Source organism: Blennius ocellaris, assembly GCF_963422515.1.
Source record: "Blennius ocellaris genome assembly, chromosome: 11".
NCBI classification, from domain to species: domain Eukaryota; kingdom Metazoa; phylum Chordata; class Actinopteri; order Blenniiformes; family Blenniidae; genus Blennius; species Blennius ocellaris.
The window spans coordinates 6,615,948-6,640,286 of record NC_137660.1 but is presented as its reverse complement, the minus strand read 5'-3'; the positions used below and the strand labels follow the sequence as shown (position 1 = coordinate 6,640,286).

The window sequence follows — 24,339 nt, the reverse complement described above, 5'->3', positions numbered from 1 at the left end:
GGCTTTGAGGTGAGATGTCCACAGATCTTACGCTTTCCAGGAGTACACCCCACACCTGATTGATCAGACTGATATCTGGAGACACTGGAAGCTTCAAACAACTCCTGAGGGACCCTCAGTTTGTGACGAGGTGCCTTGTCCTGGAAGAAGACTTCCGTGATTTGTTTGATTAGCTTATGGTCTGTTAAAATATTATCCACATGAAAAAAAATCAAGTCCCACAGTTTTCAGTTAATGTTGCTCACACACATCACACATCTTCCATTTCCTCCTTGTTCCTAACATGTTCTTTTTCTTGAAAGTGCAAATGTCTCTATAAAGAGGCTCAGAACAATGGACAATGCCTCTTTTAGTTGTCTTACCAGATTTTTTTTTTTTTAGTTAATATATCACATGATCAATCTCTTAGCAACCAAAGAACAAAGAAACTGTGAGGAGCAAAACTTTCATGTGATGCCACATAGCTGATGGAAAAATCATGCACAGCTGAAGGCAGTGCACTTTCAGGCTCAGGAGCTGACATGTCCAGGCCAGGAGTAAGTAGCAGAAATTTCCAGATGCTAGCCACATGCTAAAGGAAAAAACATTCAGGAGTGTGGAGTAATGCAGTCTTGTAAGGACACAAAACATCAGATTTTCTTTTATGCCTACCACAAGGCAGCCAGCACCTGAAATGAGATTTGTTTCAGTTTCACAACCTGGCAGTACTTATGTGTCCATCAGGGTTTGTTTCAGCCGCTCATTCGTCTCTCTTGCCCCTGATCGCAGGTCATAGATGACAGCAGCAAAAGCGGGAAGTTTGAGTCGGAGCCACACCTCGGGTCCCAAATACAGCAGTTGATGGGGAGGAACCAAGAGCTGCGACAGGAGCTGAAATCCGCCCGCGAAGAGGCAACTGGAAGCTTCAGTCAGCTTGCCAGAGCCCAAGAAAAGGTACGTTCAACTTCGTCATGGGAGATTTTTGCCAAGGTAGAAAGTTTCTGTTGATAAATGGATTGAGAGAATTGCTAAATCAGTGAACTCACTCAGCAAACCAACCAGTCGAACTGTAAACAAGTTGAGTAGCTAATCATCCAAGCAACCAAACCATCACCCAGCCTACGAACCGATCACAAGGTTAATCAACCAACCAATTAAACAATCAACCGGCCTATTAACCAATCAGTAAACCAACTCAATGATCCATCAGCCAATTCATCCAACATACAGTCAACCAACTGATTGACAAATCAAACAGCCTTCTAACCAATCAGGCTTCCACGCAACAATTATTTGTGAAACACGAAAAGTGTACCAGTTGTCCAACATTGATTAGCATAAACGTCTGTACATGTGTGTGTCCATAAACACTAAAACATTCAAAAGAAACGCAGCCAACAAACTCCGGGTTGAATAAAAAGTTGAAGCACTTCAATAAAACAGAAAACATCATGTGATAGCAGGTAATAGTATAATGGAATAATTATATACAAATCATTTTAATTTGTTTATTTTCTTTGGGTGATGCAGCATGATTTGTCAGCGTGTTCACAGCAGAGCAGTTAGAAAACTTGTGATGCCAGGCCAAATATTTTCATACAGCTTAACAAAATATATTTTTAATATCAAACATGTTTGCCAGACATTTCTTCATATAAAACTTGAGGTTATGTAAAGCCTCAGTTCTCATCAGTCAGCATCACCCATGTCCAATATGCTGCTTCTGTTTCATAGCTGAAGTGAGTGAAAGTAAATACATTTGGGACATGCATCCAGCTCTCAATAACATGTTCATATCATCTACAAATCCACTTGAATGACAACCAGGATTGCATAATTATATACCTATGTTTAAAAAGGCAAAAAAAAAAATCTCCCTGAGGCAGCTTTGATTTCTCTCCATTTTTATTCTCCCACATCAGGTCATCTCTTTGTGTTTTAAACTTTTTTTTTTTTTTTTTATTCTCATGCCTGTTCCAATGTGCACTTGTGTGCTATTTTTCTGCTCTTATTAGCTTTCTGGTCAGAGCTCACTCTGTTGCTCGATGGCTTTGATGTGCCTTTTTTTTATTTCATTTTTTTTATGACAGTGGCCTGGCTACTTGCACAATTCCACATGTGAAAGACAAACACTCCCATTTTCTGAAGATAAAAAGAAGATTTTTTTAATTTGTAATTCTCCCATTTTCCACCTGTCTTTCCCTCCATCTTTCGCTTAGTCTTTTTGTTATTTTTGTCCTCCATTCGGTGTTCTTTTTGAAACAGAAGAGCAATAATCTGGGTTCATGTTGATTAAATGGTAAGTTCAAAGTACTATTTAAAGCAAACAGTGGCTATTTTGAAGAACTGACAATATAAAACGCGTTTTGAGTTATTTCACCCTTTCTGTTCACTACGAGCAACGCCTGGACGTCCAGGCGAATCCTGTCCTCGCTCTCACAGTCAGCTGGGAGCGGCTCCAGTGCCCCACGACACTGAGCAGAACGTAAACACTACATTTGAATCAGGATACAAACTCATCAAGCACATTTTTCGCTCTGCCCTGCAGCTTTGAAGGAACCCTTGAGTTTGAGTGTTTTTTTCCTTGCACTGCAGAGGTGCAGCTTGCTTTTGCGAACGCAGTGATCAGGTGCATTCATAGACAAATGAAAAGAAATGTCCGAGACACTCCGCAGTGGTGTCCAATAGGACTGCGCAAAATATTGCATATGTGTCGCTGATATCAACACACGAATTATACACATAGCAAAATATTGAATTACCGGTGATCAATGATGTTTCCGTCTATACTGAGTAACATCATTGTGTGCTCGATTTGTGTTGTGCAGCCCTATGTGCTTTTTACAAATGATTTTATTCTTCTGTGCCTGCCAGGTGAGCCATTTGCAGAGTGAACTGGAGCTGCTCAGGAAGTCGGGCGGCGTTGCGGCCGCCCTCCGACCCCTGACCCTCCCTGCAGGCCTGGAGCCCAGCAGCACTGAGGTCATCAGCTCCCTGAATGAGTATGCCGTTCGACTCCTCCAGGTCAGCGTCCCTGTCTCCTGGTGGCCTTGTGATCAATAGAGAAAGATAAAACATTCCTCATTCCCGTGACGTTACTATTACCAGGAGCTCCACAACAGGGAGGAGAAAAGCAAGACACTGACGACAGCCCTCGAAGAATACAAGGACAAGTTTGCTGTTATCAGCCATCAACAGGGACTGCTCTATAAAAAACATCTCAGGTGGGTTAACAGGTTGAATATTGGGAGGACTGCTTAATGAAGTAACTGTAATTAAATTCCCATTTGGTAGTAATGCGCTGGCAACTAATGGCTTTAATGAAATTAGCGAGGTGATTTCTTTACTTTCAGTGAGCTTTAAGTCAGTTTGGTGAATTGCTGTCTCTCTCCATCTTCAGGTTGTTTTCTGCTTGATACGTCCGCAACGTCCACATGGACAAATGGACGTCATTTTACCAGTCTTGTAGTCCTCCTTACAGCAACATGAAAAAATGTCAGAATGAATCAATATCAACCGCGCAACCTGTATTGCAGGTTATACGGGGATTTACATGTATTGGCCTTCATAGATTTACTAATGTGCTGATTTTAGATCATCTTCCTCAAACTCCTAGATTTAACTTAAGTGGAACAAAATGTATAAATCCATCATTATATGGTCTCTCACAGTGTTGACAACTCAAGTGATGTGTCACTCAGTTTTCGAAGATTTGCATGAATTCTGCTGCTCTGTTGTGTCTTAGGGAGAAGGCAGAGTGGCAAAAGGAGAACGAGTCTTTTACAGAAGTGAAGAACAAGCTGGAGGAGCAAAAGCAGGCAGATGACGTTAAAATTCAAGAGTTCAACGTGAGTAATCTAAATAAGTGCTCAGAAATGCTATGACATGCAAGTTCCTTATCCTACAGAGGAATTTTATTTCTCTCACCACAGATCACGCGTGTGATTCATGCATAGATGAATGGTTTACGACATTGTTATTGGCATGACACGTCATTGTTTACCACCAGCAACACAGAACCTAGACAGGCAAATAAATTCCATTTAAAACAGTTTTTCTTTCCTCAATAATTGTGGAAGGCGCACATAAGGAGAGCAGACCACCTGCTCTTGTCATGCCATGTAAAATATGTACAAGAACCTAGCAAATCTGGGACAGCTGCACAAAATCCAACATGTGCATGTCTGTTTTCGATTGTTGGAATGAATAAGAAGGAAGAATTAATGACTGAGTCGGTCAGCAAAAAACATAAAAACTGACTTGTAATAAATTTCTTGTTTTGTCTTGCTGGGCTGAAATTGCCAATAAAAAGTGTTCAGTGCCTTGTGGTGGATCAGTCAACTTCTCACTGAAGTCAGTGTCCAAAACACAACAACACCTGGTGACGAGAGATTGTGTAAATTTAATATTGTGCTGTTATGTTCTCTTCCTTCAGAATTTAGCACAAGTTCTGCTGCAACAGTTTTTTTTTGTGTTACGTGTTATTAAGGCCCACACATTTAGACACTGCAGTTTTACTCCTTTATATTCCATTCAACTATTTAAAATTGTGTTTGAGTTTTATGTGACTGCTTGTAGATTGAGCTCTGTGCTATCACTTGATCACTTGGCAACTACAACAATTCACTAGTTTTATCCGTTTCCCTCGGTTCATGGTCCAAGTTTTTATATATATATATATATATATATATATATTTTTTTTTTTTTTTTTTTTTTTTTTTTTTCCCCCCCAAGTTACATTATACATTTTTTTTGCTTTTTCATTTCAAAGTTTCACATTTGCATCATAACGTTTTAAAAATGATGAAACACTGAAATAAATGTAATTCTCATATTGGGCCAAAAGTGGGTGCTGTTGGTTGTTTTTGCAATGAAACCACACACACGTGTGAGAGCGATACACAATATAATCGTATGGACAGACGACCAAGTTAGATGATTATGTGACTCTTAACTATAAAACCACCAAGTCCCGTAGACTATAGACTGGACGTCAAGACACTCTGGAGGCTGCCATTGTTGTTGTTGTCTAACTAATAGTATATGTGCAGATGAACTAGTTACCACGGGAGGGATGTACATGCACAAAATTTCAGAAAAGTTGCATTTTCCTCTGTTTAGACAGAGACAGAGTCTGAGCGTTTTCAAAAAGTGGAGTTTCCAGTGGTTCCGACCACCGTTGGCGTGGAAACGGGCACCGAAAACACAACAAAAGTTTAGCTTAGCGTTTTCAAATCAAACAGTTGTGCTATGTGTGTGTCATTGAGCCACGACTGCATGCGAATAGCAAACGCTGACAGCGCATAGTAACTCTCCACTGTCAGTAGAAGCATGAGCAACACAAACACCCAACTGCATCGACCGTAGTGCGCTTGTGGAATTTTGCGTTTTCTCCAAAAATGAGTCGGACGTCATTTTGAAATCTTTGCACTATGAAAACCGTTCGCATTAATTGCTGTTTTCAGATCATTACAAAACTGTTGTCGTGTGAACAAACTGCAAAAATGTGACAAAAGTTTAATGTTTTGTCTTGAATATGGGTTTCTAACAGAAATTCTCTTTTTCTGCTGCTGCGCTCAATTCTTTGGCCTCCAGCTGAGAGCCAGCCCTATAGTACGATGCTGCCACCGCCATGCATCATAGAGGGAGTCGTTTGTTATAAGTCAAGCAAACATTGCATCTGGTTTGATGACCGAAAAGCCTCAGTGCACGCTCCCTTTTATTTACCTTGGAGTTGCATGTGCATTTTTTTTTGACTGACTCTTGTTGAAGATTCACCTTCAATAAAACTGATGAAAGGAAGAACATCCTTCAGAGTGATTTGTATTCTTTTTCTATAGCCACTGGGTCATTTTCTGTCTACTTTCACACTTTGTAGTTATTTATATTCTAGTGTTTTTCGGCTTTTTTTTCCCCCCCCATCTGCAAATTTGAACGCTCATGAATTCACAGCGCTTCTCTTTTTCATCCATCAGGAGCTGTTGGACACTCTTCAAAAGGACCCAGAAGAAGTCAGGAGGCAGCTGAGTGAAGCATTTCGCAGGCTGACAGTGCTGAAGGTCAACGAGAAGAAACTGACACGGCGGTACACCACCCTGCTGGAACAGGAGCAGCACCTCCGCAAGGAAAACAGCAAGCTGAGGGATGAGGACACTGAGATACAGACCTCCTACACCCAGAGGATGGGTTTCCTGCAGCGGTACAAGGTAGTGAGGAGTGAGATCCGAGGACCAAACCTTTCAATCAAAGTGTAGTTTTGACTGAAGGCGCTTTAGTCCGTTCACAATCCAGATCTCAAGATCTTACTCATCTTTGATTAATTAAGCCAGGGTGTCAAACATAAAGCTCATGGGCCAAAATGGGCCACCGAGTTGACTTGATTAGCTATAGCTATAGCGACACTCATCAAGTAAACTACGCAGTGGCTCATCACTGCTCTTGTCGTGTGATGGATATTATATGACTAGATTGCTAAGAGTATACAACACATTGCTTATCTTGGAATAAATGTCAACATCCTTGTCGATAGTTGTCTCGTTGACTTTGTGTCGTCTGCTGCACAGCGCCATCCACCTGAGACATTTGTCTGTGTTTTTTGGGGGGGTTTTGTAAATGAGATGAAGTAACACACGTTGTTTATCCATTCAGGATGCCTCGTATCGCTGCTGCATGAGCCCCAGGAACCATTTGTTTTGTCTTAAATGACACAAATAGCTTAGAAATGGGCAGGTGTCACCAGCTCTAAGGCTTCTCTACAGAGCACAGAATGTTTTAGAGTCCGAGCAGTTGGGAGTGGAATGCTATTGATTCGTTTGCATTCTGGGGGGCGGGGCTTAGCCAAAGGTCAGTTGTAAAAACAATTAAATTTTTTAAATAAATTACATCAGTGATGCTGTCATGAAAGATAGAAAAATAGTATCAGCCTCAAAGCCATGCTGTCAGGGTGAGCTGGTAAATACATGCATAATGCAACAGTATATGGAGCCAAATATGTCGATACTGTGTATTGAAAGTCCAGAATAACAGAAACATGTGTATTGAAAATGTTTCGTGGAAACAAAAAGGTGTGGTTTCAGCCCTGTGCATGTTTTTAAAATTTTGTGTTGTCAAAATTGAATAAAGAATTCGACATTTTGTTGTTATACAGATTTTCTACTTAAATCCGCCAACCATACAATAGTCTTTCGTTATTCTTTTCTTTTTTGTCTGCAGGAAATGGCTGCATACAAGATAGCAGCCCTGCAGAAAGCTCTGGACGACAGCGTGCCGTCATCAGACCTGGAGAGGGCCAACAAACAGTACACAGAGCTGACGGTCAAATACAGAGACATGCTGCAGAGGGACAGCCGTCTCATTCAGAGAACCACCAACCTGGAACATCTGGAGGTACCAGAGAACAGTGATCCTCCGAGTACCAGCCTCTTTGAATACTCACAAAAAGTTTTGAATATTGAGCATTCTGATGAAATTTCAGGACGAATGTAAAATGCACTGTGACCTTTACAGATGAATTTAACGTGACATTGTCTAAACTTTGGAACGCACATGTCCAACTGTTCAACCAGTGGACCTCACTGCTGTTCTCTGATGAAAGATGATGGCGACTGTCATTTCTGTTTATCTGTTAATGTGCTCACCACCGTGTATTCTGAAAGGAATATGTTTTCCCTGCTGTCTTTCAGAGTGAGAACGAGTCTCTTCAGGAACAGATCGCTGTATTAAATAAAGAGCTGGAGATCACAAAGGAGAAGCTTCATACATTAGAACAAGCGTGGGAGACCGTCAGTTCAACAGGTAAAGAAATTGTCGTTTTTAAATGTATAATTTAGATTACAAAAACAGCTGGACCTTTGACTAAAATGTGGATTAAACACTACTATGACATGAAGTTCAGTGTTTTGTGAGTGTGTACATGAATGCCATTTTAAAATGGTAAATGTGACTTTTCTGGAATGGTCCACTCATTATTCCTTATTGGCAGCAAATCCACAAACATATCAACAACATATTTGGAGTTAAGATCCCATTTAGATGTGACATCCCTATATCTCGCCAAAAGTATTTGCTCTGGAATTCAAATTACTGAGAAAAAAGAAAGTAAACAGTGTTCGCTTGTTAATTCGATATGACCCGCCCATATAGTATTTCAGCACAGCGTACGCGAACCATCACAAAGTGAAGCTAATTTGTTGATAAACCATCGTTCTTGTTGAGAAAACATTTGCGATCATGTGGCGACACCACTGCACACATCAGAGCACAGGGTTTGCCCACAAAGCCAAAAGAATGACAGTTGTTTATGTCTGTAGCTTTACAGACTCTTCCTGAGCTTTCATCTGACGTGTTCTGCCCCCAAAACACGCATTGTTTCCATACAATAGGCGATTATCACATAGCTGATGTTGAGATTGCTCCTCAGATTTGTGGCTGACTGAAATGTTTGAAATGTTAACTTTTCGCTGATATAAAAGTTGGCCTGAGCGTGAGAGAAACAGTCACCAGTACAACTGTCACATTTAAGTTAGAACTTTGGATAAATTCCAAGAAATGCCACTTAAATTAAATTATGCCCCATTGTTTTTTGTGCTTCTTAACATCAGACAGGCACTCTGACAAGGCCAGCAATGAAACGGTGTCTGCCGCGAGGCGGATCACCACTCTGGAGATGAAGGAGCTGAACGAGAGGCAGAGAGCCGAGCATGCTCAGAGGATGTACGAGCACACAAGGAAGTCCCTCAAACAGGTGGAAGAACGCAACTCGGAGCTGGAGTCCAAGTTTGCAGAGGTGCGAATTGCAAGTGAAGTGATGATGGAGTGTTTGAGACACGCTGCAGACTCACCTAACTTGCTTACTCCACTTTTTTAGGGAAGGTTTGCTCCTACAGGTGATTCAAACATTTTCCCTTCATGACATCATGGGGTGAAATAAGCCCTCCCTGTGGGAGTGGATACTCACTTTAACCCTCCCACCGGTAGACAGAAACATACAAAGATTACTGATATACTCGATACATTCATTCTAATGTGGAAAAGTGTAACAGTTAGCAGGAGGTAGCTACTTGGTAGTAACTGTAACAAAACAGACAAATAAAAGTAACATATTCATACACATAGTATTTTTAACTAACTACTCTGAAACGTCCTGCTGCAGCTGCAGAGTTTGAACTAATTCAGGAACCTCTACTTCTGAGTCAGATTCTGGTTCAAACTGTTATGGTTGAACGGCAGCGTTGCTCCAAGCCATAGCAATAAATCCATCATAAATATTAGCTCATGCTACTGCTACCGAAAGCCGCATGTTTCACCATGCTGTGACATCTGACTCACTGTTTCGATGTTGTTGGACCTCCGACACATATGTGAAATGTGAAATCTGTTAGAAAAGCTGTATAATATGGGACCTTTAAAGCTAAGTATTTCATGACTGTAGACCAGTTCTGATTTTCAGATACTTGCACAGCTGTGTTCGTGGCCTGAACAAAATCTCCACTGATTGGCCAAGTTGATTAAGTATCTCTTCATCATCTCTTATCTCTGCTTGTCCTCAGCTGACCAAGATGAATGTGGAAGCACAGCGGGTAGAGCGGGAGCTGCGGGACGAGCTGGCGGACAGCGTCAGCAAATCCGTGAGCGACGCCGACCGGGCCAAGATCGCAAAGCTAGAGAAAGCCGAAGCAGAGCTCCACCTCGAAGTTTCCAAGTAGGTCTGAGCACATCCAGGCCCCGGAAAGATTGTTATCTTGAGATACGAGATACACATTCTGTTTGACTGCAGCTGTGCAGCGGGTGTAAATCTGTGAAGCATTTCTAAGGTCACAGCCTTGTGTTAGAGAAGTAATGCGATCACGTAAAAATGTCAGAGATAAGACTTTCATGAAGTCACAGAGTCGGAAAGCGAATTATTTAACATCCTCAATCTCTGGTGTAACAATTTTGTTCTTGTGCTGGTTATACTGGAGTTGTAAAGAATGCGACATGTATTCTTTCACTACAGACTTAAGGAGGTATCCGATGTGGCTGTGGATCAAGTATCAGCTCTGCAGGCCAAACAGGAGTCCAAGGACAAAGAAGTAGATGCTTGGAGGAGACAATTACTGGACCTTCAGGTAAGGACAAAGAAGGACAAAAGCTCTGTGTGTTTGGTGTTGAAGACATCAAGACTGACATTTTGAAACAGCATGACAGTTTATTTCATATTTATACACACCCGTATATAAGTAAACACACCAGTTTATTTTGAAACTTTTTTTTATTGGATTCCATTGTCAGGTTAAAATTACAGGATTTGCTGATGTTTACCCTAACATTGGCTACAAACTGTACGAGGTTAACAATCCTATAAGTTCACAGCAAGCTTCGCTGTACCACATGAATCTAATGACTCAGGGAACGACACAAGGTTTGCTGAGTGCAGATTGCACAATGAAAACGCAGGCGAGTTTGCAGCCTCCGATGTGAGTCGATGTGAATGTGTAAGAGAAAAACGTGATAAGCGTGCACCACCTGTCTACGAAAAAGAGCCTGAACAGAACCCTTGCCCTTGTGGCATTCATGCGTTTGGAGAGAAATCCCCCCCGAAAAAAGACTAAACTTTTGCTCGACAAGATCTTCTTTTTTCACACACCGCATACCATTTCTATTGGTGAGTTAATTGACCCATGTCGCGCCGTCACAGTCACCGTCACTCCACAGGTCTCTCACAGTCGTCAGCCTCCTTCTTGGACAGCCAAAACCGCCACAGTGTGTAGCGGGTTCAAAGGGAGCAGCCGAAAGACAGAAAAAGGTCTATTTGAATCAGAAGTGAGGAGCTCTTAGTGGCTTGCTTGACTCTCCTTCCCGCAGTCACAGTCCGATGAGAAAGCCCTCATCGCCAAGCTCCACCAGGACATGGTCGCCCTGCAGATCTCCGAATCCGACGCTGTGGGGAAGCTGAAGGCCGCCACCTCCCGCCTCCAGCACCTGGAGTCCCAGCAGCTGCGGGCCGAGCAGCGGCTGGAAGCCTGCCAGCGCGCCCTCTTCATTGCCCGTCAGGAGGGCAGGAACCGCTCCAAACACCTCCGGCAGACCGTCCAGTCGCTGCGCAGACAGTTCGCGGGGGCGCTGCCGCTCCCGCAGCAGGAGAAGTTCTCAGTGGCCTTGACCAGCCTCCAGGAGGACCGCGCGACGGCCCAGGAGGAGAAGAAGACGGCGGTGGAGGAGAGGAGGAGGGCCGAGGGGAGGGCGCAGGAGCTGGAACTGAAGCTGCGAGGGCTGGAGGAGCTCATCTCAACACTGAAGGACGTGAAAGGAGCTCAGAAGGTCAGCATACACAATTACACATAGACCTTTACTCCAATATATATGTTGCTTCAGTCTGCTGAATGGACCTTAGATTAAAAAATATATAATGATTCCAGATGTTACGGTGATATTCTTCTATATTATAATGATTTATGTTTTAAATAGATTTAATTTACATAGTGCTTTTCCACTGCTTGAGCAGCACCCAAAGCACTTGACATCATGTGTCACATGGACCCATTCACCCATTTACACACCAATGGTTACTCCCCTGTTGCATATTTATAGAACCATTTAACTCTTTCTCTGTTTCAGGGCAGAATAAAAGCAGCTCACCAACTTTTAATTACAAGGAACACATTATTGTTAATGGTGCATGTTTAAGTTTAAATAGCAGAGAAATGTGACGCAACATGTGTTTGACACCCCTGCGTTAAATCGTGTTACAGGAAGAAATGAGAAAAAACAGTTAGTCGAACCCATGTACAAACATTGCTGTGCAATTTATTATATAGGCACAGTGGAGGGACAGGCGGTAATGAGCTGAGTAATGAGAGCTGCTGTGTGACCACACCTTTTACATAACGCCATACAGATACTGGAGTGGCACAAGAAGATGGAGGAAGCTCGCTTGCAGGAGCTGAGGAAAGCCAGAGAGCTGGTGGTCCAGAAGGAGGAGATCAGATACCTGAAGAACCTGGTGGAGGAGCAGGAGCGAAGCGTCCAGGCTCTGGAGGAAGAAATTGTGCAACTGAACACAGTGAGAGTGGACAAAATCTCAATTCTCACACACACACAGACACACACACACACTCACACACACACACACACACACACACACAATCGAAGGTGATGCTGAAACATGTTGTTTTATCACCTTCAAGCTTCAGGATGAGCGCCAGCTTGTGTGGGACCAGCGGGAGGTGGAGCTAGAGCGCCAACTGGATCACTACGAGAAACGGCAGGATGAAGTCCTGAGCGGCGCGGAAAAGGTTTACTACTCTTTATAAAGTCTTTATTATTTTTTTATTATAAGATTTTTAAAAAACAAAACCTGTTTGAACCCAGTTAAAATGACCCCTTATAACAATATGCACATATGATGCTAACGGGTGCATATTTTGTTCTTTCAGCTTGACGAAGGCCCAGGATCTGTACCAGACCCGACTCTCCCTCTCACCCAGCAGTTAGACTTTGCTCTGGGTAAAATCAGAGAGCAAGTGCGCACCATCTTGGAAACGCAGGCCACCTGCAGGAGTCTGGACAAGGCACAGTATTCACTCCCTCATGCGTTCACTGATCAAACGTGTCGTGTTGTTTGCCCGTCTCTCATTGTTGGGGTTCTTTCACGGTGCAGAAGTTAAAGGAGAAAGAAGCCGCTCTGCGGAAGGCGGAGCAGAACGTGGTGTCCAGGGATAGGGTGATCAACGAGCTGCGCCTCCGCCTCCCGGCAGCCGCCGACAGAGAGCGCCTTCTGGCAGACGTCTCCAAACACGAGGAGGGCCAGGGGGACAGCCAGCGCACCCTCAAGGTGGCTCACCAGACCATCAAAGGCCTCCAGGATCAACTGGACAAGAAGGAGGACGTCCTGAAGAAGTACCGGAACCAGCTGGCTCAAGCAAGACAGGTAGTACTGAAAAAGACCCAAAGAGGTACACATACTGCACATACAGTTTTTTTTTACAGATTAAGTTCAGTTAGTGTTGCAGTGAAGTATAAAACATAATGAATGCACATACATGGCATGCAGTATTTAAAACGCCAAGAGGGAGGTGTACTGATACAGTGTGCTCAAACATATAATTAGTTCCCACTCCTCCTGCCCTGTCATGAGTTCAGACGGGAAATGGCTTTAGGGATGAAGAAGTGCTTGTACCTGGAACCTTTTTTTTTGTCTATCTTGTGGTAAATAGGATTTAGTTTGACATGCAAATTTCATGAAGTCTTCTTTCAAGCCACAGTAATTTAATCGCAGGTTGTCTTTAGTCACAAGTGCCCTGAAAACGGCCGTCCTTGAACTGGTCTGGCGCAGAGCCGATCCGATCCGAGCCGAGACTAGCGATATCGCCACGATTCCCTCACGGTCGTTATCTTTCATCAGAGATGGCCGACAATCACACAGCGTGCGGTGTAATTTCACCCATCAGCAGAAATCCTAATGCCAATATTTGATTTTTCATGTAGAGTTGATTGACAATGAAAACGGCACACGTTTGTCGTGTTCACACGCCTGCATTCTTCTGGTTCAGGAACAAGAGGAAATGATAAAACGGCACCAGGAGGAGCTGAAGCTGCTGCATCAGAAACTGGATCTGCACATGGACAAGTCTTTGCATCACTTCAAACAGACAACAATGGTACTTAAGGGTTGTTTCTATGAGATGAAGCAAAAGATTTTGCTCGTCCTTCAAAAAGTGGTATCAATACATCCCTATTTTTGTATTTCAATTTCTATAGTCCGAATGTTGATACTGTCTTTGCCTCATACTAAATGAACCTGGCTTTGTTTCCTCTCCGTACAAACCTTGAGAGCCACTTGTCCCATTCACTGAATAGTTTTTGCAGGACATTCATTGGAAAACAAATTGATAAATGTAAAATATTTTGTAGAATATTTGTCTTAATTATCTCTGATCCTTGAACTGCAGTCCGAACTAATACCTGACCCGTTTTTTTTGTCTCCGAAGCCTCTCATCTATTCCTTTTTGGGGACACTTACCTGTCGATAATTCACTGATTTAGCATTCCACCATAGCTTGTATATTTCATTTTTCTTGCACGATCAGGAGGGATTTATTGACAAAATTACTTTGTATTCTGAATAATTTCCATGGTTCTTCTTATTTTTTGGAAAGTGTCCCTTGGTTTTCTCCAGAAGTCACAATACATTGTCTGCAACAAAAAAAATCTTCATCTCCTTTTATATTTTTAATGCCATTTTCAATGCCATTATCAGGATAAGAGCAATATTGAATTTAAACGTGTTGAAAGCTGCAGAATAATTAACTGTATTCAAGGTGTTTGAATACAGAGCACAATGTGTTGGGATGTGTTTAGAGAGCCCGGGTCACATGTTTCTTCAGGAAGCTCATAGCTGAGTGCAAAAAGGGGAAATACACCGCTTGAGAAACTCACTAGTCAAGGTACAATTTAGCCTAAAACAGGAGCCTCAGCCTGCTGCTCTGGAGCCACATGTGGCTCTTCAGCTCCACCGTAGTGGCTCCCTGACGCTTTCACAAAATTATTGAAATGTATAGAAAAAAAAATTTGGATTTTGTTGTGCTGACATTGGTCAAATAAGCTCCTTGCTTATTTGTCAGTCCATTGATCTTTGGAAATCGGCCTCACAATCCTTGTAATGATACTTGGGTCGCAAGATACTTTGGGATACACAACTTTTATTACATGCAATGAAGTACTAGAATATTCTGTGCAATATGCCAGGCAATTTAAATACATGCTCAATGGTCCCTTGAAACATGCATATTAGTCGTTTATTTACAGCACTGCTCACCATTATAGTAATTGGAGGTCCAAATTGATTTAACAAAGAACAATGTTTTTCTTGGGGTTTTTTTGTGTTTTCACTTGCATATTGTGTTTTATCAATGAAGAAACAGAGAACACACCTCTGCTTTGATTCACACACTTTGGCCTTCAAACCTTTCTTGTATTCATCTCGAAGCTTCCTGAACTTCTCAGCTGGTGTTCAGTTTGCTGGAATTGTCCACAATTTCAGCTCTCCTCAAAGATTTTCAATTGGATTGAATGACATCAGCTCTCATTGCAGCACATTTTAAAACAATCCATTGTTTTTCCCCTTTTCAACCAGTCTTTGTCTTGCTGGTGGAGCCATGATGTAAAACTCCAGTCAAGTTTTCTTACAATGGGTGGAATATTTCGCTCTAAAATCTCTTGATAATTCTCTGATTTCATGATTCCTGCGATACGCTAAAGGCCTCAAGGACCAGATGCAGCAAAGCAACCCCGCAGCATGATGGTCCCTGCACCATTCCTAACTATTGGTTGTATCTTCTTTACTTTATAGGCCCTATTGCGCCATCTGTAAACAGACAAAAAGCTCTATTTTTGTTTCATCTCTCTACAAAGCATTTTCCCAGAAGGATTGATGTTTCGTCAAAATCTTTCATGATTCACTGTCAAGTGGTGAAAATTTCGATGTGGAAATATCCTGAAAGGATTTGATGTTATTGCTTTAGAGCATCATACAACCTACTCCTGTTGATCACTCTTTCCCTTGTCCAGGAACTGATGAAGAAGCCAACGATTCGGGTCGCGACACCCAAACACCTGGAGCGGCTGGCTGAGTTGGAGCAGACGGTGGCAGAGCAGGACATTTCACTCTGCTCCGTCACGGAGAAGCTGAAGGTGACGAGTGCTGAACTGGAGCGGCAGAGGGCCGCCATGGAGAAACAGGCCAAGATGCACGCAGAAGAGACGTCGAGGTAAAGTACAACATCAACGGCTCTCTTCATCTGCCCTGTCGTCACTCATGGAGTCCAATCAAAAGCAGGATCCCTAACTAACCGTACTCCCTGTGGTGGAAGCGGGTAACAGAGTCGGGTCTGGATGATGTTTTGCCTCAGCGTACCGTATCGTGGCGTCCCGGCACAAATGGCATGATTTGAATGAGGCTATAGTGAGAAGATCTTGGGTTTAGGTCTGGGCTGAGCCATTCTGTCTGGAGTTTGACTCTTCTCCTTGTATCTGCAGATTTTCTCTTGATTCTCTGGCTTTCTCCAGACAGTCCAAAAACATACACGTGAGCCTAACTGGTGACCTTGAATTGCATGTTTGTTGGATTTTGTGTGTGTGTCTGTCTGTCTGTCTCTCTCTCTGTCTGTCTCTCTCTCTCTCTCTCTCTCTCCACCAGAAGTGAAAAAGAACAAAAGAACAATTTATAACCCCAAAAATTCTAACAATAACAGTTGGCTTCTTCTTTTGAGGCAGTTTTGGCTCGTCAGTCTCTCTGTTGCAGCCTAATGTAGAATTCACAATGCTAATCGGACAGACAACCAGAACACATATCAGGTTGAAGTCAAGTGAAGAGTGGAGCAACAGGGTCCCAGGGAGTGCACTTAAAGACACAGACGACATGAAGACAAACATGAACTGCAACAGAGATTAGCTGAAACACGAAAACATGTCAACTTTAACGCCTCATTTACACGACAACGTTTTCAAGTGAAAATTGAAAACTTTCATTGCACTTTGGGTGTCCTTTGAAACAAAAATGGCACTCTGAGCCACTGAAAACACAACCTTTGGGAAACACTCTGCACTCCGTGGAAAAACCGGAAACGCAACTTTTCTGAAATGGATCGGACGGAAAAAAACACTGTCATTCTTAAATATCCTCGCATAGTTTTATCCTCTACATCCATTGTCATTCCTTCATAACATTGTGCGACAGTGTTCTGGGACAGCTTCTATTACAAACACTGCATTGCTTTCCACAAGTCTTGGTGTTTTACAGGCCTTCTAATTCCCAAATGCTGGCATGAAGGAGTGTAAAGGGTTATTTTCGGCCACTTTAAACTCAAATTCATGGTGGTTTCAGCAACGATTACACCTGACTTGTTAAATGCTATACAGAAACACACAAGAAGAATCAAGTCGGAGGATAACGGGTCAAAGCCGCTGCCTGAAGACAGAGCAGTGCTCCATATGGCGCTGGGGGGGAAAAACAAATAAACCCAACAACCTCTGTGCACTGAATCTAACCACATCAAAAACAGATGCCCTGGTGTAGCTGTTACAGATAAAGTCAAACAAGTTCATACTGGGGATTTATAGATCGGGTGTTGGGCTGCATAAACGCCATGTATCTTTAGTGAAGAGAGCCCACACTGATACCATCTGACAGTGTGGAAGAAGGTGGTAACTGTACACATTAGTAGGGATGCGTTTGAGGAAATTGGGTGTTAAGAGGGTAATGTAACAGTGTTTGACAGTGCTCTGGAGAGTTCAGGAGTATATTTGGAATCTTTACAACACACATAAAGGCATTAAATGGGAAGCAGAATGCAGTGTACCACTAAAAATACCACATGAAGCTCAGACTCCCAGGAAACACTTCTACAACTTCAGACCTTCTCAAAACTACTAAACATTCCGTCAAATGAATGTTAGGGTACGTCAGCATTTGGTATTCTTTCTTCCTACTTTAAATATTTTCGTCGACAATGTTAACCAAATACATGAATCTAAAGTATTTCCTAGTCCATTTTATTCTATTCTAAATTTTGGGATCGGTGCTGCTTTTTGTAGGATTTCTAGAAGGGAAATCATGGAACTGCTTATTTTTTTCATTTTTTCATTAATTTTTTTTTTTAATAAAAAAAAAAGACATTTTTAAATACATTACAGTCATTCCAATGTGCTTTTATAGAGAAAATAGAAAAGCCCAGCATATCCACATGAGCAAGCAGGTGTGTTTGTGACTGTGGAAAGGAAAAACTCCCCCAACAGGGAGAAACTTTGCAGAAACCAGACTCAGAGGTGACGGCATTCTGCGGACCGGTTGGGGTGAAAGGATAGAGGAGAGGAGAGGAAAGACAGAGAAAGACTTGGTGGGGAGATACACACACCCTTGTTAGTGCTACATACATTTTTCTTTTTTTTCCATTATAATACAGTAATCACAGTGATCCAAATATTTTCCAACTGTCATGAGATTAAACCAGCCTGAGCAACAACAGAGCAAAAACCAAAATAATCACAACAATGATAACAAAAACAAAAACAAAAGGAGACAAAACAAAGAACAAAACAAACAAAAAAACAACATGATTTTGATAATTGACAGAACAATAGCAGAAAATAAGAAAAATCAGCAGTAAATCTCATCAATGAGGAGTGGAAGTGTGTGTGTGTGTGTGTGTGTGTGTGTATGTGTGTGTGTGTGTGTGTGTGTGTGTGTGGTTTGTCCTCTGGATGTGAATGGAACTGTTGTGGGGGGGGCCGCAGCACCACCCCGGGGCCCAAGGCCACCAGGGCCGGACGCCGCCACTCCGGCACCCAGCGACCCGCCGGTCCAGGAAGGCCCCGACAAACCCCCCCTGAGAGCCACGCCCCAACTCAGAATGCACCATTGGCCCAGAATGCAGAGAGGACCCCCCGAGGCCAGAGGGGGGGTAAAGGATAAAGGGCGCAGAGCCCCGGGCCCCGACCCGAGCCGCCAAGCCGGGACCGGCCAGTGCAGCGCCCCCAGGCCACGCGGGCAGGGAGCCCCCCCAACCCCGGCAGTGGAGCCCGCCGCACCACCGGGCGTCATCCCCCCCACCACCCCCCAACCCCGGCGGGACAGAGAGGGCCCCAGCCGCCGAGCTGCAGACCAGCCCCCCCCCCAGATCAGGCAGAGCGAAGGCCCAGCCAGGTCCGGCCGGAGGACATCCACCCTCCAACCCCCAGGAGCCCCAATGACCCCCCTCCCCCCACCGCCCCATCACCTAATCCCAACCCACACACACCCACACCAAAGCATACGCATACACACACAGACACACACACACACAGATACACCCACACCAAGCATACGCATACACATACAGACACATATATACACAGACACACGCACATGCATTTATTTGGTTGGGAGGGGGGGTGCCCCCCACTCCCCAGGCCCCCACCAGGCCACTGCAGGATCTCATTCTCCACCAATCCGACTGTGAATAGGGAGGGAGAACTGCTGGAACTGCTTATGCTGTAAACGTCTCAGAATCCCATGAATGCAGCTGTATTGGTCTTTATTTTAAATACTACAAATCAGTACGGTATAACCATGACACCTGATCTTTCCCACTGAAAACATAATCCTACTACAAGAGGCAGTACATAAGTTTGTACTCTATACATTATGCTGTTTCACACTGGAATGTGAAGGATCTAATGCAAAAAATAGTTCAAAGTACCAGCCTGGAAGGAATTTCCAGTCAGTTGTGCAGTTTTACTTCAAGTCAATAATCTGGTTTTGATATCTGTATCCACGTGTGAAGCGTTTCTGTTGACTGCATGCTAATCTCTGCCGGGCAGGTCTCTTTGAAGCGTGTGTGGTTTTCATTTACTCCTGATCACGTCCTGATCACACTGCGTTCGTCAACCAGACACATGCTGGTTGCATGAGTGCGACGCGTCAGGAGCCATTGCAGATTAGAAGCATGCCCGATAATCTCGTGGTGGTTCTTGTTTTGAAGATGATATACAAGGAGGGGGGGTTTGTCGCTGCAGGCTGGAGGAAAATCGCATCGCTCAGCTGAAAGCTCTGACCAGCGAGAACGAGGACTTGAAGATCCAGATGGTCCAGACGGAGAAGGAGGTAAATGACCTCCGCGTTGAAGTGGAAGTCCAGAAGGAGGCCAACACCCGCTCCCCCAGCAACACCATGAAAAACCTTGTGGAACGGCTGAAGGCTCAGCTCACCCAGAAAGAGAAACAGCTGAAGGTTGTGCCTCGTTTTTTTGCACTTTTCTTGGTATTCGCTTATAGCAGTGTTCAAACAGCCGGGCAAGCTGTCGGTTAAGTGAAATCGGAATAAGACAGTTATTGGGAGGGGGAATCGTCATCGATTCTGGTGTGACACGACGTCATCGCGGTGCTTGCTTGCTGCCTCCTCAGGCTCTCAGTAAAGCTCTGCTGGACCTGCGAGCGGAGATCACGTCTGCTGCAGAGCAACAAGTCATCGCCAGCGTCGCACAGAAGGAGGAGAGTCTCAACGTGCAGACGCTGGTGGACAGACACACCAGAGACCTGAAGGTGAGACATTCTTGAATTCTGTGCAAACGAGCTGAATGAAATGGAACCGGTGAGGAAATTATCACACGTTTTGACGGTGCGATTTACCGATTTACCTTCCCGGGAGAGATCGGTATAACGCCCCCGTCTCTTTGTGCGACTCGTCTTACACCTGACTCAGATCGGGAGCAACACTGAAGTTTATTGAGAAAAGGTAAAATGACTCGTTTGACACGTTTAAATATTCATTGTTGATTGGCTCGTCTTACACCTGACTCAGATCGGGAGCAACACTGAAATTTATTGAGAAAAGGTCAAATGACTCGTTTGACATGTTTAAATATTCATTGTTGATTGGCTATTTATTGGGTTAATCTCAAATATTTATCTGAATCACTCCAGATCCTCCTATTTCCACCCAATTAATAAAGCGTGAGCGGTGATCAATGCCGGTTAAAACTCTGAGCTGTCAATCAAAACGGCGATGGAATAAATCTGAACTCCTGCCGCTTTGATGGTGAAGCAGCTGAATACGTTGCATATGTTGGCCTGCTTGTTAGACATCTGGCTGACTTCAGCTCGGTTCCCTTCATTCACGACTCATCAGAGGCCCGGTCAGAAGATCCGACTCGCCGATTGATTTTAACCCGGCACTGTGCTCCGGGCCAAGCGTCATGATAAGTAGGACAGTGATACTCCTCCATGTTTCTTGTAGAGAAAGAAAGCGGAATCATCTGCATTCGGATTCACAGTACGAATGGTCTGTATTCAACTAGACCACAAGTGCAAAACGTACATTACGGTCTCATTGTAGGGTTTGAATCCTTCCACTGCAGTTGTTGTCAATACAAGATGTCTTTACATCTTGAAATCCTCCCTCTCAATTTGACTGACGTGTTTTGCAAAGGCACGGCTGCAAGAACTCGGCGAAGAACTTCAGGCAGCAAAAGACTCTGCACGAGCCGCCCGGGGCCGAGAGAACAGCCTGAAAGAAGAAGCGGACGGCCTGAAGCAAGACCTCCAGAGGGGCCAGAAAACCCAGAAACGCCTTCAGGCTGAAAAAGAGGAGCGGGAGCAAGAAATGCAGCAGCTGGAGCAGAAAATCAGGAGGCTCACCAGTGCCTTGCAGGTTGGTCTTTCTGAGCAGTGGAGGAATCATGTAGATGTAACAAGTAGATGTTTCCGCAAAACCAAACAAGTGCCACTTTTAAACGACAGTTTAAAGGCAATTTGGATGAAACTTTCTGGTGCAAAATACAGTGAAATGTCCAGGAAAATAAACTTCTGTAACTGTTGCTTCATGAATGTTTTTTAAACATTAAAAAAAAGGAGAATGCTGGTTTGAATTTTTGCATTGAAGTTACAATCTCTTTTATGACCGGATCACTGATATCTCGGCTCAGGCCTCAGGGTTGTGTTTGGTCTGCGACTCTTAAGAAATGTGTTTTTCTTTTAAATCAGTGTTTCAATCGCTTTGTATTGGAGCCTCTTGTGGGTCAGTTTTTGCCCGAGACCTTATGTTTGACTCCCCTGCTCTAATGTCGCATACACGAACCTGTTGTACGGCTGCTCTGCATCAACTTAAGTGATATTAAAGAATGCGCTCAGAAGAGAGCAGATATTTAAAATGAAGTCTAATTCTTAACATATTTCTGTGTACAAGTGCTGCGTTTTTACAGCTGAAGTTGCATGAGAATACTTTTCTTTGCATTTTTCGGATTAGGATCAACCAGAGCCAGATGTGAAAGGGCCGAACGTTGAGAACCTGCTGAGGAAGATCAGGAAACTGGAGTCGGACCTGGAGAGAAGAACAGAGGCTAAGAACGTCAGAGCTGATCATGGAAAGGTCATCTCAGTCCTCATGGCAATATATTTTCACTATTGAGGTGGCAGAATCAAAAGCACGGATGAGGTTTGCTGCACAGGTGAAAGGAGGTTTAAAGTGAGAAGGAAATGGAGCCGTGCCTCCTAATGTATTTATCTTCAAAAGGCTGACTGATCATTGCATGGTACTCCTGCTCAGGACAAGTGATGTGTTGTGTGGCCTGAGGAGAAGAACAAGCTGAAAGGGACGATGTGTTGGTGGCAGTCGTTGATGAATCTAAACTTTTTAGCAGGCTAGAAGCACACGGGACAAATATTTTACCCAAGGAGTTGATTGTTTGTTGAACCCTTGTTGTCATGTCCCGTTGAGTAAACATGACGTGTCACAGTAATGAATAATCCCCAAACTTTTCTCACGTCTGGTATTTTGGTGTGTTTGTAAAGGTCTAAACAGTCCTCATGCCTTCCGCTGTTTCCTCGCGCAGTCACAGAACGTCCCTTCAGTCTGCTGCCACTTGGCTAATGCCATGTGATGCATGAGTGTTTGATGTACAACAGGCGAAAGAGGAAATCCTGCGCTGGGAGGAGGGCAAGAAGTGGCAGGCCAAGATGGAGAAGGTCAAGAGTTCGCTGAAGGAGAAGGAACAAGAGAACGAATCCTTGTCGAAGCAGCTCAGCACCCTGAAAGACCTTTACGCCCGGTCAGTGCGTATAAACCCTTGTAAATGATAAGTATTCTATAAATCTATATATTTTGAAAATGCATAATCTGTAGCCATCTATTTCAACATACCTACTTGTGCACATATATATCCAGTTCAACATGTCTAAAACTTGGGAAGAAGTCAAACTTGTTTAATTCGACCTCTCCTCCGATATCCAATAATCAGATCTTATATTTTTGTGCTTCCTGAATCCTGTCTATTAATTACATGGAACTATTTCTTTGGAATAATGTATTATTTTCTTGAATAATCCAGTGTTACTAATGTACTATATCCATTGCGCATTGATTTTCAGCTTCATTGGAATCATTTTGTCGATATGCTAGAGATTCTACACACTGTTGTTGCAAATTCTAATTATGTTCTTGAAGTGTGAATACAATTTGGAATTTACAATCCATATCAGATGAAAATGAAATGTCCGACATAGATCCTGCCACCAGGATTCCGATTCGGGGCAACGGACAGGATTCCAGGATGTCAGAATATTTACTGTCTTTTTAAAAAAAATTCAGAATTGGCTCTGAGCCCCGCGTTGTGTGTTTGCTTGTGCACAGACTGGAGAAGGAGAAGAAGAGGCTGAGTTCCCGAGGTGTGACCACCGATCAGGTGGTGGGAGTCCGACACTCTGAACTGGAGAAGGAGCTGGAGGAGCTGAAGAGGAGCAACTCTGAGCTGGAGACACAGATTGTCACCATGAAGTATAAATCTACTTTTTTTTATTTTTGTAATTCATAAAGAGCACAACATGCAGAGCTGTTTGTGTTTTGGTAGATTATTTCTTTATCTCGATCTTACGCTGTTTAAAAAGTCTTGTGAGGCCCACACATTCGTGGGATGTGCAGCACAGCTGTTCACAGGTGCCTCTTAAGGAATTATAGTAACATGGAAATTTCTTTCAGATTTATAACTCAAATATTTGTATTCTATTTGTATGTGTGTGTTACTCTTCCTGTTCGTAGCTAAAGCTTGGTCGTTATCATTATATTAACATGTTCAATGTAGACTGATTTACTGGATTTCGACAGGCGGAGAAGAACAAATCGGAAATCACAAAGACATCAGCATCAGCTACAACCATAAATATCGTATTACTCACTTTATTTAATAACGTTCCGCTGTCGTAGTAGTTTGTAAGTTGCGAAGTATTGAAACTACTCAATATTATCAGATGCTTTTACCCATTTTTTGAACTGAAAGCCTAGTTTATGTTTCACTTGTAAAAATGATTCACTTTCCAATGATGTTCAAGTCGATGTTGATTTTTGAAAAGTCTGGAGCTGCAAAAACACACCACATTGAAGTATTTTCTTAAAGTTTGTTTCTCATTACGACCCCCCCTTTACATTGTTGTTATTGTCTATCTACTGGCGCACTAGTGTCAGGTCAACGGGTGGCACAACATCCGTTACGATAGCCAACTTCAACAAATAACTGGTTTAACATAGGCCCAATTGTCAATTAAAACTAAGTTTTGAGTCTAAATTTGTATCTGCACATCATTTATAGTTATTCCAAAATTAATTTACTATTGTATTATTTTGGAACAGAGGAAAGAACCATATTAGAGGAAGGGGTTTAAATTGTGAAAACTTCAGTTAATTAAATTGCTTCCAGAGGCTTCTACTTTAAAAAAAAAAAAAAAAAAAAAGCAAAAAACAAGTCATTAAAATCTTAAATTGAATTCTAAAATTGACAGGGATCAACTGTTAGGAAGCCAAGAGGCGGTCGGCCGCAAATGTGGCACCGTTTAAAAGAGAAATAAACCCACTTTCCA

General features: G+C 43.1%; 1 protein-coding gene across 1 annotated transcript in view; it reads left to right on the top strand.

Annotated features, from left to right (window-relative positions):
• Nucleotides 1-24,339, top strand: part of cep290 (centrosomal protein 290) — a 51,532-nt gene that overhangs the window by 18,579 nt on the left and 8,614 nt on the right. Inside the window, exons 19-41 of the mRNA XM_080505532.1 lie at nt 769-933; nt 2,854-3,003; nt 3,088-3,203; nt 3,725-3,827; nt 5,955-6,185; nt 7,192-7,365; nt 7,662-7,773; nt 8,580-8,764; nt 9,528-9,679; nt 9,974-10,085; nt 10,822-11,277; nt 11,855-12,019; nt 12,144-12,251; nt 12,393-12,527; nt 12,617-12,886; nt 13,509-13,616; nt 15,526-15,725; nt 19,510-19,723; nt 19,897-20,034; nt 20,921-21,142; nt 21,737-21,859; nt 22,396-22,538; nt 23,120-23,263. Coding sequence (XP_080361658.1) covers nt 769-933; nt 2,854-3,003; nt 3,088-3,203; nt 3,725-3,827; nt 5,955-6,185; nt 7,192-7,365; nt 7,662-7,773; nt 8,580-8,764; nt 9,528-9,679; nt 9,974-10,085; nt 10,822-11,277; nt 11,855-12,019; nt 12,144-12,251; nt 12,393-12,527; nt 12,617-12,886; nt 13,509-13,616; nt 15,526-15,725; nt 19,510-19,723; nt 19,897-20,034; nt 20,921-21,142; nt 21,737-21,859; nt 22,396-22,538; nt 23,120-23,263 — 3,926 coding nt within the window. The remainder of the gene's footprint in view (nt 1-768; nt 934-2,853; nt 3,004-3,087; nt 3,204-3,724; nt 3,828-5,954; nt 6,186-7,191; nt 7,366-7,661; nt 7,774-8,579; nt 8,765-9,527; nt 9,680-9,973; nt 10,086-10,821; nt 11,278-11,854; nt 12,020-12,143; nt 12,252-12,392; nt 12,528-12,616; nt 12,887-13,508; nt 13,617-15,525; nt 15,726-19,509; nt 19,724-19,896; nt 20,035-20,920; nt 21,143-21,736; nt 21,860-22,395; nt 22,539-23,119; nt 23,264-24,339) is intronic.